Source organism: Morone saxatilis, unplaced genomic scaffold (assembly GCF_004916995.1).
Source record: "Morone saxatilis isolate NCDOM2014 unplaced genomic scaffold, NCSU_SB_2.0 Contig7, whole genome shotgun sequence".
Classification (NCBI taxonomy): Eukaryota; Metazoa; Chordata; class Actinopteri; family Moronidae; genus Morone; species Morone saxatilis.
In genome coordinates this window covers 3,475,837-3,488,456 of record NW_023340246.1, presented here as the reverse complement: position 1 = coordinate 3,488,456, position 12,620 = coordinate 3,475,837, and the positions used below count along the sequence as shown (strand labels likewise).

Sequence of the window (12,620 nt, the reverse complement as noted above, 5' to 3'; positions counted from 1 at the left end):
ATAGATAGATAGATAGATAGGTTTCTGTATTATGACTTACAGTATTAACAGTGTATGAAGCAAACATTGCTTGTTTCACCAGGAACTGAACTCAAATGGGACTGAAGTTACTAAAATATCCCCACTTCCTTTTAAGCATGTTACCTTCTGCACAATGTTGAAATGTTATGAAAAATTCTGAACTAGATGCCATTAATAAGGGGTTTGACGAATGGGGGCAACATGACCCTCTCTTTTTGGCTCAGTTAGTTGACATAAAAGATAGATGACTTGCAGTAAAACAGTTATTTGTCCTCTGAGACTGTGGTTGAAAGAGATCTGCCATGTAGATTATTTAGCAAACAGTGGCGATTGCATAATTTTATTGCCCTGTATTGTGGAAATATTGTGCTGTCCCTGGTTGTCCAGACTTAAAATGTGCTGGTGCATGGTCAAAGGACTCCTTACAGTACATCCACCTACCTGCCCAAATATTGACTTTTTAAAATACAACCAAAGATATTAGCAAATTTATTTCTATTTTAACTCTTTGCTTTTTGATGTTCACATATTGTACTAATTAGTTTAGAGAAAAATAGATTCTGAGGCAACCTCATCCCGTTTGAGGCCCATCTGTCATATGGATATTTTAGCTATAATGTCACAGTATCAAATACATTTCAGTTATGATATCCCTATAGAAGACAGAGAGGGCTACAACACACTATAGCAGGAGCTTACAGAATGGATCCAGCGGAGCTTATTTGTAACATTAGAAAATGTGCAACACTTGAAAAGGTATGATTGACTGATCTGTTTTTGAGAAGAAGTGCTGCATTTACAAATGATTCGTCTTTACATGATGATAAAGCAGATGAATAAATGTGACTCAAACAGCCTAATTTTGCTACAAATGCATATGAGTCAAACCATATTTGTACACAGAGACATGTACTCAAGGGAAAATATGGAGAGAATAACATACAAAGCTTAGCTTTTTATAGCAAAAAGGATCAAGTTCAAGAATATCTGGTACCTCGTCAAATTTAGTTATGAAGCAAACCAGACTAGTTTGCTCTTTAAATAATAAGGCTGGAAATTTTTAATTTTACTGTCAACAAATCCCATCAAAAGATTAAAACCACCAATAAACTGATCACTAAATAATGTCTGTTTCCAAAGCATGATAGATATAATCCCTATGTGCCATAGAGCTGCCATAAAAACCCCTGTTCCCATGTTCAAGTAAAATTTAATACTAAAGTGCTCAACTGTTTTAGGACATTTTTTAGCCTTTTTAAAAACAATATATTTCTTCAGTTGGAACCACTGGTTTTGGTTCTTGGTTCCCACTGGTGCCCACTAATAAAGGGAACCAATGGTCTTGGGGCTGAGTGCCACAGACAAGGTAAGTTGAAGTGTTGAAACACTGACTAACACATTGCTGGTTTTGGTCTTTTCAAAGGATTGGTTGATAGTAGGAAAATGTTAAATGATGCCAAGCTCATACTTTAAGCTAGGTTTTCGTCAAAAGAAAAAAAAAAGAAAATTTTAAATATTGTATATCACATGCTGTTTCAGCAATCAATTGGTAAGACTTTGTGTGTTGCCATAGAAGAAGAATTTATATTAATTTCTAATGTTGATATATGCTAACTGCATAAAGCTGAATGTGGCTAGCTAACAGCAATAGCCTTCAAGGCAACAATGACAGGTTGACTAAGAGGACACCAAGTAGCCTATATTTAGGAATGAGCTAACAATAATGCTTAATATTAAAATCTTTGCTGCTAAGCTTAACTTGCCATATAGCTAACTGTAATAGATGTCTTTCAGACAGACTGGAGAGTCCATCTATATTCTGGAAAGTTCTAACCTACATTTTTGTTAAAAGTGATCATTACAAAGCCTGGTAGACTGTTCTGTTGTTTAAAAAAGGTCTGTTGAGTAATGATGGATTTCCTTAAATGTGAGGGCAAAGTGGAGAATATAAATGAGTCAAGATACACAAACAAACAATAAAATGGTGGCCACAGTTTCCCATATAAAAATGTGAATCATCCACAAACATTGACACTGCAGTGTGCAAGGAATAAGATCTAGTATACTGGTAACATTCCACTGTTTATTACTGGCCTACTGTGTTCAACTTTTTTCCCTTTTTTATTATTTTTTAAGAAAATTCTGTCATTAAAAATCTTTCTATAGTATATTTTTTTCTTAGAAAATATAGAAAAAAGTAATTTACAGTTATTTTACACATGAAATATCCTCTGGCTTTTGTTTTGGAACAGATATGACTCATTTGCTCTTTTGCAGCACATGGTGTTACAGAATATGCATCGAAACAACAAACATAAGTCACTACAGCGTAGCAAAAATAAAAAAATACGCAGACTTCATACAGAAAAATTAAATACATGCATACATACAATACAGTGCCATGCAAACACAGTCCATTTTGGGAAGTAAATTATTTAAGATTTGCATTTCTTTCCCGTGTTTCAAACATTTCATGCCTTCTTGCTATACATACATGACATGGCTTTTACATAATGTGACGTTCACTGCAGCTGCTGCAGGAAGTAGCTTGCCAAGGACTCCTCATTTCTAAGTAGGGCAATGTTTGGTTGATGAAAGTTATAAGGTTTTTATCATTGACAATTCAGCACTTAAGATTATTTTATAACACCACAAAAAGCAGGAAATGTGTTTGTGGTAAGGTATGACAGGTAAGAGATGATTCTTTTCCATCTTTGTCTCATTTGTTCACTGTTAATTTACACAAGAAGTGGGTTTATAATAGCCTTTTTGATAACTAGTGTTTCTTGCTTGATACTCAATTCTAACCCTTACACACTCCTTTGTCAAACATCAACCCATATTTCTCACTGTCACTTGGTCCAATATGAACATTCTAATCTTCCCCCAGCTGTCTGGTTAACTGTCCTGTGTGAGAGAGCCGTTCACTTTCGCAGTGGCAGCACAAAGAAACCAGACAGCAGTGTCCCCACAATGACAGCCTCTTATGCACCACCCAATCCCCTAAGAAGGTATAGACTGGTCTGCAATCAGCCACATCTGCTCACATATGGGACCTCTCTATCACATACCACCAGCTAAGAGCTGCCTGCCAGGGGTCAGTGAGAGATTGGTATCTGTCAGGGCTGCTGACCTTGAGTGTTTGTTTAGGGACTGCAACAGAGATTCTTATCGGGCCTTGGCACACATAGATAATACTGTTTACCCTCTGGGGAGACAACGGTCATTTTGGACTTCTACGACTGAATATTGAAGGGTATTTGTGGAGTTTTTGATGGAATGTTATTTGAAGTATTAGGGCAAAATATACTCAGTTACTACATGGACCAGCTCCAGGCCTACAGGTGGCAGTAGTGGTCTGCACCTTCACTTCTGCAATGTTCCCAATAGAGAGCCAAAGTCTTAATGTCACTTCCAGGCTAGATGCTCCACTTGTTTCCGTATCTCAATAGAATCTCTCATTGAGGGTGGCTTTAACTGGCCTTTCTGAGAGACTATTACAGTACTTGCTAATAGCAAAAAAATGGTCTTAGGCATGGGAGAGAGGTGTTTATTTAAGTAGCACTAACTAATTTTGTTCACCTGGCGGCAGCGGAACATGCTGACTAATTATCACCTTAAAGATGTGTTGCGACAAAAGTGTTAGCAAGCAATCCACACATCCAGTAGATACAAAGAAACGGCATGTTGTTTCTGATCGCCTGACTAATACAAGTCCAATATTCACTCTTCTCTTGGCGCTGTTTTGGTCTCCCCCAACTCCTGAGGGACATACTTGGCTCTCAATTGTGTTCACCAACCAGTCACTAACTTGGTCTATCTGTTGGTGCTGGACAGGTAGCATAGAGAGAGTTATTACAAATGTCAGTGTAACCCTAATTGAGATTTTCTTACTTTGGAACAAAACCAGGAAGTTCTATTTGGACTTCGGCTCTCTATATTTTTTCACATTACTCAGAGACAGTGTACTTTACAAAAAGTGCCTCACTGTTTAATTTAAAGCCTGCTTCGTAATCTGCTTTACAAACCTGAACAACATTAAATAGCAATCATTAAATTAGCTTGAATAATTCATGATTCATGGTTGATTTATATGAAAGTTCAAACTTACTGAGACTTTTTTATAGAAATCTGTCAAACAAAAACAAAACTGTACACTATTTGGCACCACTGCTAGTTTTGAATCACATTCAGAACCCCCCCATTACCAGTGCCATGCCGGTAAGCTTTTGTAAGTGGATCACAGAGACATTCAAACTCTCACAGAAACTTTTCATTGTTATCAACCTGCTAGAAAGTTCAATATTTCTAGACTTTGAAACACTCCTCACTTTTGGTTTTACTGGTCTGGTGCAAAAGCAGTTTAGGATTTATTTAAGTCATAGTCAGGCTTACTGCCTTTTAAATACTGCTGCACGACAGTCACTTACACTTCCCCTTCATACGCTGCAGCCCACTGCAGTTCCTTTTGCCATTGCCTAAGACCTTATATGACCTCTGGAATAAAGCAGAAATATTTGCCTTCTGCTACTATAAACCTAGGCAGTTCTATTCACATGATGCAATGTGCAAGATAATTCTTCATAATGGACACAGTGTATGCCATCTGCCCAGTTCAGCTGTTCAGCTAATTTTAATGTTACAGAAAAGCATGCGGTGTGCTTTCTTTCCACAGTTTCTCTCTTTCCACAGAATTTGGTTTCGTTTCTTTTTGCTGTTATCAAGATGTGAGGAGTAAGGTGCGTGCACAGTCATCTCCTGCACACTTTAATTTGTACACTTTTGTATGATCACACTGACCACTTTCACCAACCTGTCTGAGTGTCCTTGGCTTAACAGACTGCTATGCTCCTTACTCACTTCTTTTGAGATAAGGGCTGCAGGAGATGAACAGTGAATTGCTAATATTTAAATGGACTAACATACTGTATGTTTAGAATTTACTTACAGATTTAGCAAGCATAAGTTCTGGTAACTAACTTGTTTTTAAATACCAAATAGTTGGGAAAGAGCTTCAGAACCATGAGCATGTTGCAGTTTGTGCAAATGAGATACACTGTCCAGACTGAAGGACTGAATGACTGACCAGTGGGGCTGCACTCTACTCTGGCCAGCTTAGCTGCTGTTGTTTGGGAGTGACCAGTGCCCACTCCTCAGGGGGACATCTTGTACTCCCCCACACCTCAAGAGGCACCTCACTGTTGGAGAACACCTCTAATCCACCAATAACTGATGGATACCCACGGAAATTCACTGCTAAAATTACAAACTACTCAGACGTTTGTCACATGATCAGGATTCTCCCTGACTTCGATGCACTCTATTTCCTCTCTTTCTCTTTCCCTCTCCCTTTCCCGCTCCCTCTCCCTCTCCCGCTCTTTACGCTTGGCCCGTTTCTTTTTCTTGTGTCTCTTTTTGGATGGCGGGAAGAAGGTCAGGAAGACGGGCAGGATGACGAAGCAGTGCAGCACGGTGCAGCCTGCTGTGAGAAGGGAGCACTTGAACAGTGTGTAGGTCAGATTGGAAGGCACAAACACCAGGGGCATGATCCCGATCACAAAGCAGGATGTGTTCTGCAGGATGGCCGCCCCGTGCTCCTCCAGTGCCAACTTGATGCACTGCGTCCTAGTGTGCTCGGTGGCTAGCACAAAAGTGTACAGGTGTGGTGCACAGTGATCCATGGCGAAGTTGAGGGTATAAATAAGGCACAGGATTGAGATGCTGTCCATGCCAACGTTCCAGAGGGTCATCAAACCCAAGACGCCCAGCTCCACGGACGTTACAGTAAGGATGAGCCAGAAGTTCCCCAAGGGGTTGATGACCAGGAAGAAAGTGAGGATGAGGATTGTGAGTACGCTGAATCCTGAGGTCAGGATGGGCGAGATGACAGAGGAGCTGTAGCGGTCCAAGAACACAAACGTAGGGTTGAAGGCAATGAACTTGATGCTGTTGATCAGCATCAACGGACGAAGCTTTTCCAGAAGCTCCACCACTTCTTCGCGCTTCTTCTCTGTCGTCCGTGCCACCAAGTACATCCGTGAGGCAATAATATCGTACTCATCAGTCTCGCGGTTCTTGGAGAATATGATGTCCTCAGTGAAGTGCTGGTACTCCGGGCTACGCAGGAAGGAGCCCTTGAGGATGGTGATGAAGTCATTCTTTGTTGACGCACTCACATTCACCACCCGCAGGTAGTGGAAAAAGTTGTCCATCCAGGAGATCTTGTTGAAGCCATGACTCAGAGTCTTCAGGTGCTCCTGCACCGTGGAGTTCCAGTATTCAATGGGCTCGTAAATGTAAAACCCAATCACGGGACTGTAGTTACTGAAGTATTTCTGCTGGGTCAGAGCGTATGAAACACTTGGAGAGTTACTAGCCAGCAGGTTCACAATATTTGATCCATCACTGATTTGTAAACATCCCATGAATGAGAATGAGGCGTAGATGAGATACAGAATGACTACGAAGGGTTTGACATAGGTGTTGGTAATCCATTCTGTATAGTGCTCGCGCAGGAAGTGCTGGATGAAGTGATTCTGGTAGGGGACGCTGTCGTGGTGCGTGGACAAGTCATGGCCATCACTCATCATGGTTTTAAACCATGTGGGCTGGCGGTCCAGGTACTCCACTGAGGGGATTTTACAACAGAAAACACTGTGGTAGCGGTTCTGCTCTAGCTGTCCAGCAAACACCAGGCAGGAGCCGTAGAAAGAGAAAACATAGAAGTAGTTGACCAGGATGGCAACACACATGCTCTGGCAGAAAATTTTCACAGACTCGATGTTGGTAAAAGGGCTAGCTCCCATGCCAAAGGTGATAATGTAGAGTGAGCTGGTCATGGTGTAGCACACCATCACGTCAGCAAAAGCATCCGCCACACGCTCCTTGAAAGGGAGGTTTTCCCTTGTTCTCCTCCAGCCTGCCAGCAGCTCAAACACGCCTTTAGTTCCATGGCCTAAAAGAAAAGAGAGAGAACGAACTCAGTAAGCACTGTGTACATTAAAAGTGGCACTGTTTGGAAAATTGTTCTATTTGCATTTGCATCATTTAAGGAAGCAAATTGGTGCATGTCTCAGGATGACTTCAGAAGCAATGTTTTCTGACCATTGAGTAACATTTTTAGAAATACTAAAATACTCCTAAAACTTACTTTTTGCAACTTATTATTGTGCAATTAAGTACTTAAGGGAAATTTGTATTTCTTCTCAATTTAGATCTCATTTTGAAATTTTTGTGTTACTATAATAACTGTTTTAAAAATATAATTTGGGCAACCCAGAAGCCTAATAGTTAGTGCATGTACCACATGGGCCCCGGTTTGATTTCATCTGTGGACCTTTGTTGCATGCCATACCCTCTCTCCCCAAGTTTAGCCCTCTGCTATCATCCATCCAATGAAGGCAAAAATCCAACAAAATAATATAACTGTACTGTGTATATTAACATTTCTCTCTCATTTGCAAGAAGCACTGCTTTATACACAAACCATAGCAAGATAAAAAACTGACCTTGAAAAGAACAAAACCACATCAAATTGAAATAATTAAAATGAATATGGCCATATAAATCTATAGTTTTTCTGTTAACCAGGAGCCTCGTTTTATGTTGAAGGTAATTAGGAAATAACTGAAAGAAAAAGAATGTTTAATCAGTTAGTAACTGCATGATAGGGCTGATATGTTCACAGACATTTGGGTAGTAATTACCAAAAGGTAATGTTTCGATATATTATTTTTTTAATATGTTTTGATGTGATATTTAGATTAATTTTGTGGGCTGAGTAATCAACCAGCTGGCATTACAATTTGCTGGTGTGTGTTGATAAAAGCAGTAAATATGAAATGAACAGCCTTGGTTTGACATCTTTAATGGAGACATGGGCTTTTCTTTTCTCTTCATATCTGAGAGAGAGTTGTGCACAGTGCTCTCCACCATGCATCAGTAAACAGCATTCAGATCTGTCTGCTGCGGGCCCATTCATGTGAGTCAAATCTGTGGGATTTTCACAAGTCAAAAATATAGACATGAATACACAACGTTCAAAGGCATATGCTCTATAGTGCAAAATCTCCCACACAGGAACACCCGCCCACCTACGCACACTGTTCATTTATTTGTAAAATACCGGGGCTGTATTTCTGATGCGGGGGGGGGGGGGGGACTGCTGCGAGGGAATGTGTTACGAATTTTGGAACACTAGAATCAATTTGATGTTCCTTCACGACGTAAATACTTCAGTACAGGCGAAGTGGATTCGACTCAATCGTATGTTTCTCTGCCAACATCAGTTTTGAAATATTTCTTTCAAATCTAGCAGGAGTGAAGTGAGAGGGATTGCTAACCTTGACAGCATTATAAATTATTCTTGTCTGACATAGAGAAAAAAAGTTAATTAGCTATAAAGGATTAGTCCTATGTAATGAGTCGGCTAGATGGCTCTTCCTGCTTTTAGTTTTATTAAGCTGCGCTGCAAGTCAATTAGTTAGTGTCAGTTGGTTTAGAGGGTGCGGAGAGAGAGGAAATTCACGCCCATGGTTTTTCCAACATTACACCAGGGGCGTCCGCATGCGTTTCCCTTCACCAGTTACCAAATAGGATGTTAAGTAGCGTGTCATTTCCTAGACATGATTGGAAAAGCTCTGGGATTCATTACAGTGATTGATTGCTGGCAGGTGGAGGTGGATATTAGCAAAGGATTCTACCAAAAACCCTTTTAAAGCACATTTACTGTTAACTAAAATCTTTATTTTTGGATTTATAGATTCATGTCCTTTCATACTGTATTCTGTCAGATATAGCGAAACAAAAAATTCATAATCACCCAGTGATTATCAGGACATGCATGATAATCAGGCTGCAACTGTTTATTTTCAACATCAATTAGTAGGACAGTTTTTCTTTTACACATTTTTTGTGGGATTTTGAGCTGAGATACAGTTAGAAACATGGGGAGAGAGAGTGGCTATGACCGAAACTGGGAGGCTGTGGCCTCATGGCATGTGACCCAACCGCTAGACCACCTGGATGCCCAGAGAACTTTAATGATTAATGGCAAAAGAAAGTGAGCCCAATATGATATTTTCAAATGTCTTGGTTGTCCAAAACGAAAACATATTTAATTTACAATTAAATAAAGCAGAGGCAAGTAGTAAATCCTTGCACTGAAGTGGCTGGAACGAACGCATTTTATTTATTAAAAAAAAAGCTGATTGTGGATTAATTTTCCTGCATACTGACAAATTGACCACGACAAATGTTCGTTTTTTAAAAACGACTTAAATGTCACATCTTGAATCAAGTTAAACAGATGTAATATATATGTTTGACATCTTAGACTAGTTAAATTTATGGTTCCACTCTTGATGCATAAAATAATTTGTATTTTTGCCAGAGTCAAATTACAAATGCTTAACGTTACTGCATACCTTTTTAAGTTTTCCACTGTCAAGACAACCACTGGTTTACATTTCTTACACTACACTATGAATTTGAACTTGCTATAATGCCTGTATTTAATATAACGGTTATGTTATTAAGGAGTAGGGCTACAACTAACAATTATTTTCATTTAATGAATCTGTGGACAATAGATGAATTATGTAAATTCAAAAAACTGTCAGGAAATTGTGAAAATTGTCACTTCTTAAACCCCAAGGTGCTGTCTGCATATTGTTATATTGTTAAGATATTCAGTTTACAGTTACAAAGAACAGCGGGACATCCTCACAAGTGAGACGCTGGAACTAAGGACATTTTTGCAAGAAATAAATTACTTAAAAGATTATGAAAATAGTTGCTGATTCATTTTCTCTTGACTGACTAATCTATTAAGTGTTTCAGCTCTATTAAAGTTGATCAAAATATTTTTAACTCTATAATCCAAAGAGAGAAGTTCAATTTGTCACAGCTGCAAAAAAAGCAATGAAGCAGTACAAACATACTGCTTCAGTCCACTGCTGTTGTCTAATTCAGCTTTGGATGATGAAATACATGAGTGAAATTTTTTAGTCTCAGCCTAACCAATATGCCTATAAGCCTAGAGGCCACAATATGTCATTTTATACAGTGAGGTCTCATAAAATATTCTCACTACAAAAAAAAGGGCTTCTATGGGGACAATCATCACACATGAATGCAATTGGGCTCATTGACTCCACAAGTTCCCTGTTGTCACTCTATTACTATATAACAATGATGTTACTTGTTGATGTAGACTTTGTGTTTAGCAGGAAGGGTTACCTGTATCAAGCAAGTTTTACATTTCTGCAAGTTTCATGCTTTACTGAAATGATCTGTAACGTATAACATCATCAACATATAAAAGCATATGGTATGCTAATGTAAAGTATACATGATAGAGAAGATAAAACATTCAAAAACTCCAATAAGACCCTTTGAATAGACCTGATTTTAAAAGCATTGAGGCTATAGTGTTGATCACGTTGGCTTTCTAGTAAGAGCAGAACTAATTTTATCAATGACACTTGGGAGATTTCACAACTGTTTTGTCTCTCTGTAGGACTACCGTGGTTTTTGAAAGCTCCATGCTCAAAGGTGAGAAGAATCCCAATTAGAATGGATGAGAGAGAACTGAAAGAGTGCAAGGAAAGATCAAAAACAGCAACACGCTCACTGGCTCACTGGGGTGATATGAATTCACACCTATCAAACTAAGACAGACGCTCCAGTGGGCAACATGTTTGAACTAAACAACAAGAACAGCAAAGATAGCACCCTGCATTGCTTCATGTTTAGTGAATATGAATGTGTTGCATTCTCACATATTTCCCTACACCTATCGAGACATTTGATATGACGACGTTGTTTTGTGAAACATAACAACTAGGAGTTCATATGTTGCCTTCCAGTGAATGGTTTATCCTTTGGTTAATAACTCAGGGGTGTTCCTGACACCATAGGGACACAATTGGATGAAGGTGCTAAATTAGCCTAGTTATAAAGTGTATAATGTGTTAGTGTTTACTAAGTGGATAATGCATGAACAATCATTAGCTTGCAACATGTGACCCATTTATATTAAAGAATAAAATAGGTAATATAGAATAAATGCATATCTGGCTTTAACAATGATAAACAAAAAATAAATAAAAAAATAAATACATTTCAGAAAAACAGTATACCTGAAATTGTAAAACTACACTTAATGACCAAATTGTATCTGTTGGATTAGCATAATCAAATATTTTCCTTTAATTCTGAACTACATAATTATTACTTACTCTGAAACATATATTTATGTGTTCATATGAAAATAAAGTAATACCTACAGCAGTTCTGTTTCATATAGTGTTTGCCCCCCTAAGACTTGTGATGCTGCATTGACTTCCTGGAGCCAGCTGCACTAGTTATTATAAGTTCAAACTTAGCTTAGGTATAACGTAAGTCTTATCAATATGGATTACACATCACTAGATTCAAACAGGCTACATCATACAAACTAGTTCTTATGTAGTTATCATCACTAAATATTTACACCAACTATTGTGTAACTGTGTAACTGTTGCATGGCTGAGCTTGCTAATATAATACCCATTCTGAGTAAAACACTTGATTAAAATGTTGCTTAATTATGATGTAAATAGAAACTATATAGAACAAATGACCGAATCAGTTAAGCAGGATTGAACATTTCTACTAATAAAGGCTAATTTTGAAAGACATATTGTCTTTGTGTATGCATAAAAAAAAACAAATAAGCCATTTACAAGCATTGACAGTTAATTTTACTACAACATACACCTATAAACTTATTAGTTTTGTTAGTTATGTGTTACAGCTTGTGATGCTACAGTGATGTATTGTTTACACAGTTGATTGCTTTTTTGACTGGTCAGCGTTATAGAGGTCTCATGTGATTTAGTAAATCACTGGTTAACAAACTAGTTGCTAAATGCTTAGGAAAAGAGTTGATGCACTAAATTAGTGATGGAATTAGGAAAAGCTGGTGCAACCCCTATCCAGGTGTTTAAACTTTAAACAGTTGGCAAATAAAGAAAAAACCTGGTCTAGTGTGGACAATGCAGCAGTTCTAATCAATGGCAAAGTGAAATAAGCAGGAGAGAAAAGATCACATGGCTGGCAGCATGACTGCTGCTCAATGCTAATCAGCTTTGGAAGAAACCGACAATTCTCTCAATGTCTGAATGCTGATAGATGCAAAACTGAACGTCCAAATTCTTCCTCGTGCCTCTCTGAAATACGAATGGATGATGAAGGAAGAGCGGGGGTGAGGTAACACAGCAACCAAGGCAGAGAGAGATTGCATTCCTGATTACAGTGATAAAACCAAACCAGTGTCACCACGATGTCCCCTAAAACAACTACACACACATACACACATACACTATCTATCCAGTTAAAACTTTATAGCCACGACTATTAGCCTGCAGGGAAGACCAGACTTTCATTTGCTCTCGCCATCTTCACCCACACAGAGACACCCCCACTCAAACACACTCTGGAACAAACAACCACACATGCAGACAGCAAATGAACAAGTCTGCCTCCCTCACCTCCCTTTCTTCTTCTATATATATGAGACTGCAGGTGGTAAAATACACTTTCTGGTAGTTGCAGTG

General features: G+C 38.7%; 1 protein-coding gene across 1 annotated transcript in view; it reads right to left on the bottom strand.

Annotated features, from left to right (window-relative positions):
* Positions 1-3,900: 3,900 nt before the first annotated feature.
* Positions 3,901-12,620, bottom strand: part of ptchd4 (patched domain containing 4) — a 37,230-nt gene continuing 28,510 nt past the window's right edge. The window contains exon 3 of the mRNA XM_035678269.1: positions 3,901-6,976. Coding sequence (XP_035534162.1) covers positions 5,295-6,976 — 1,682 coding nt within the window. The 3' untranslated portion in view covers positions 3,901-5,294. The remainder of the gene's footprint in view (positions 6,977-12,620) is intronic.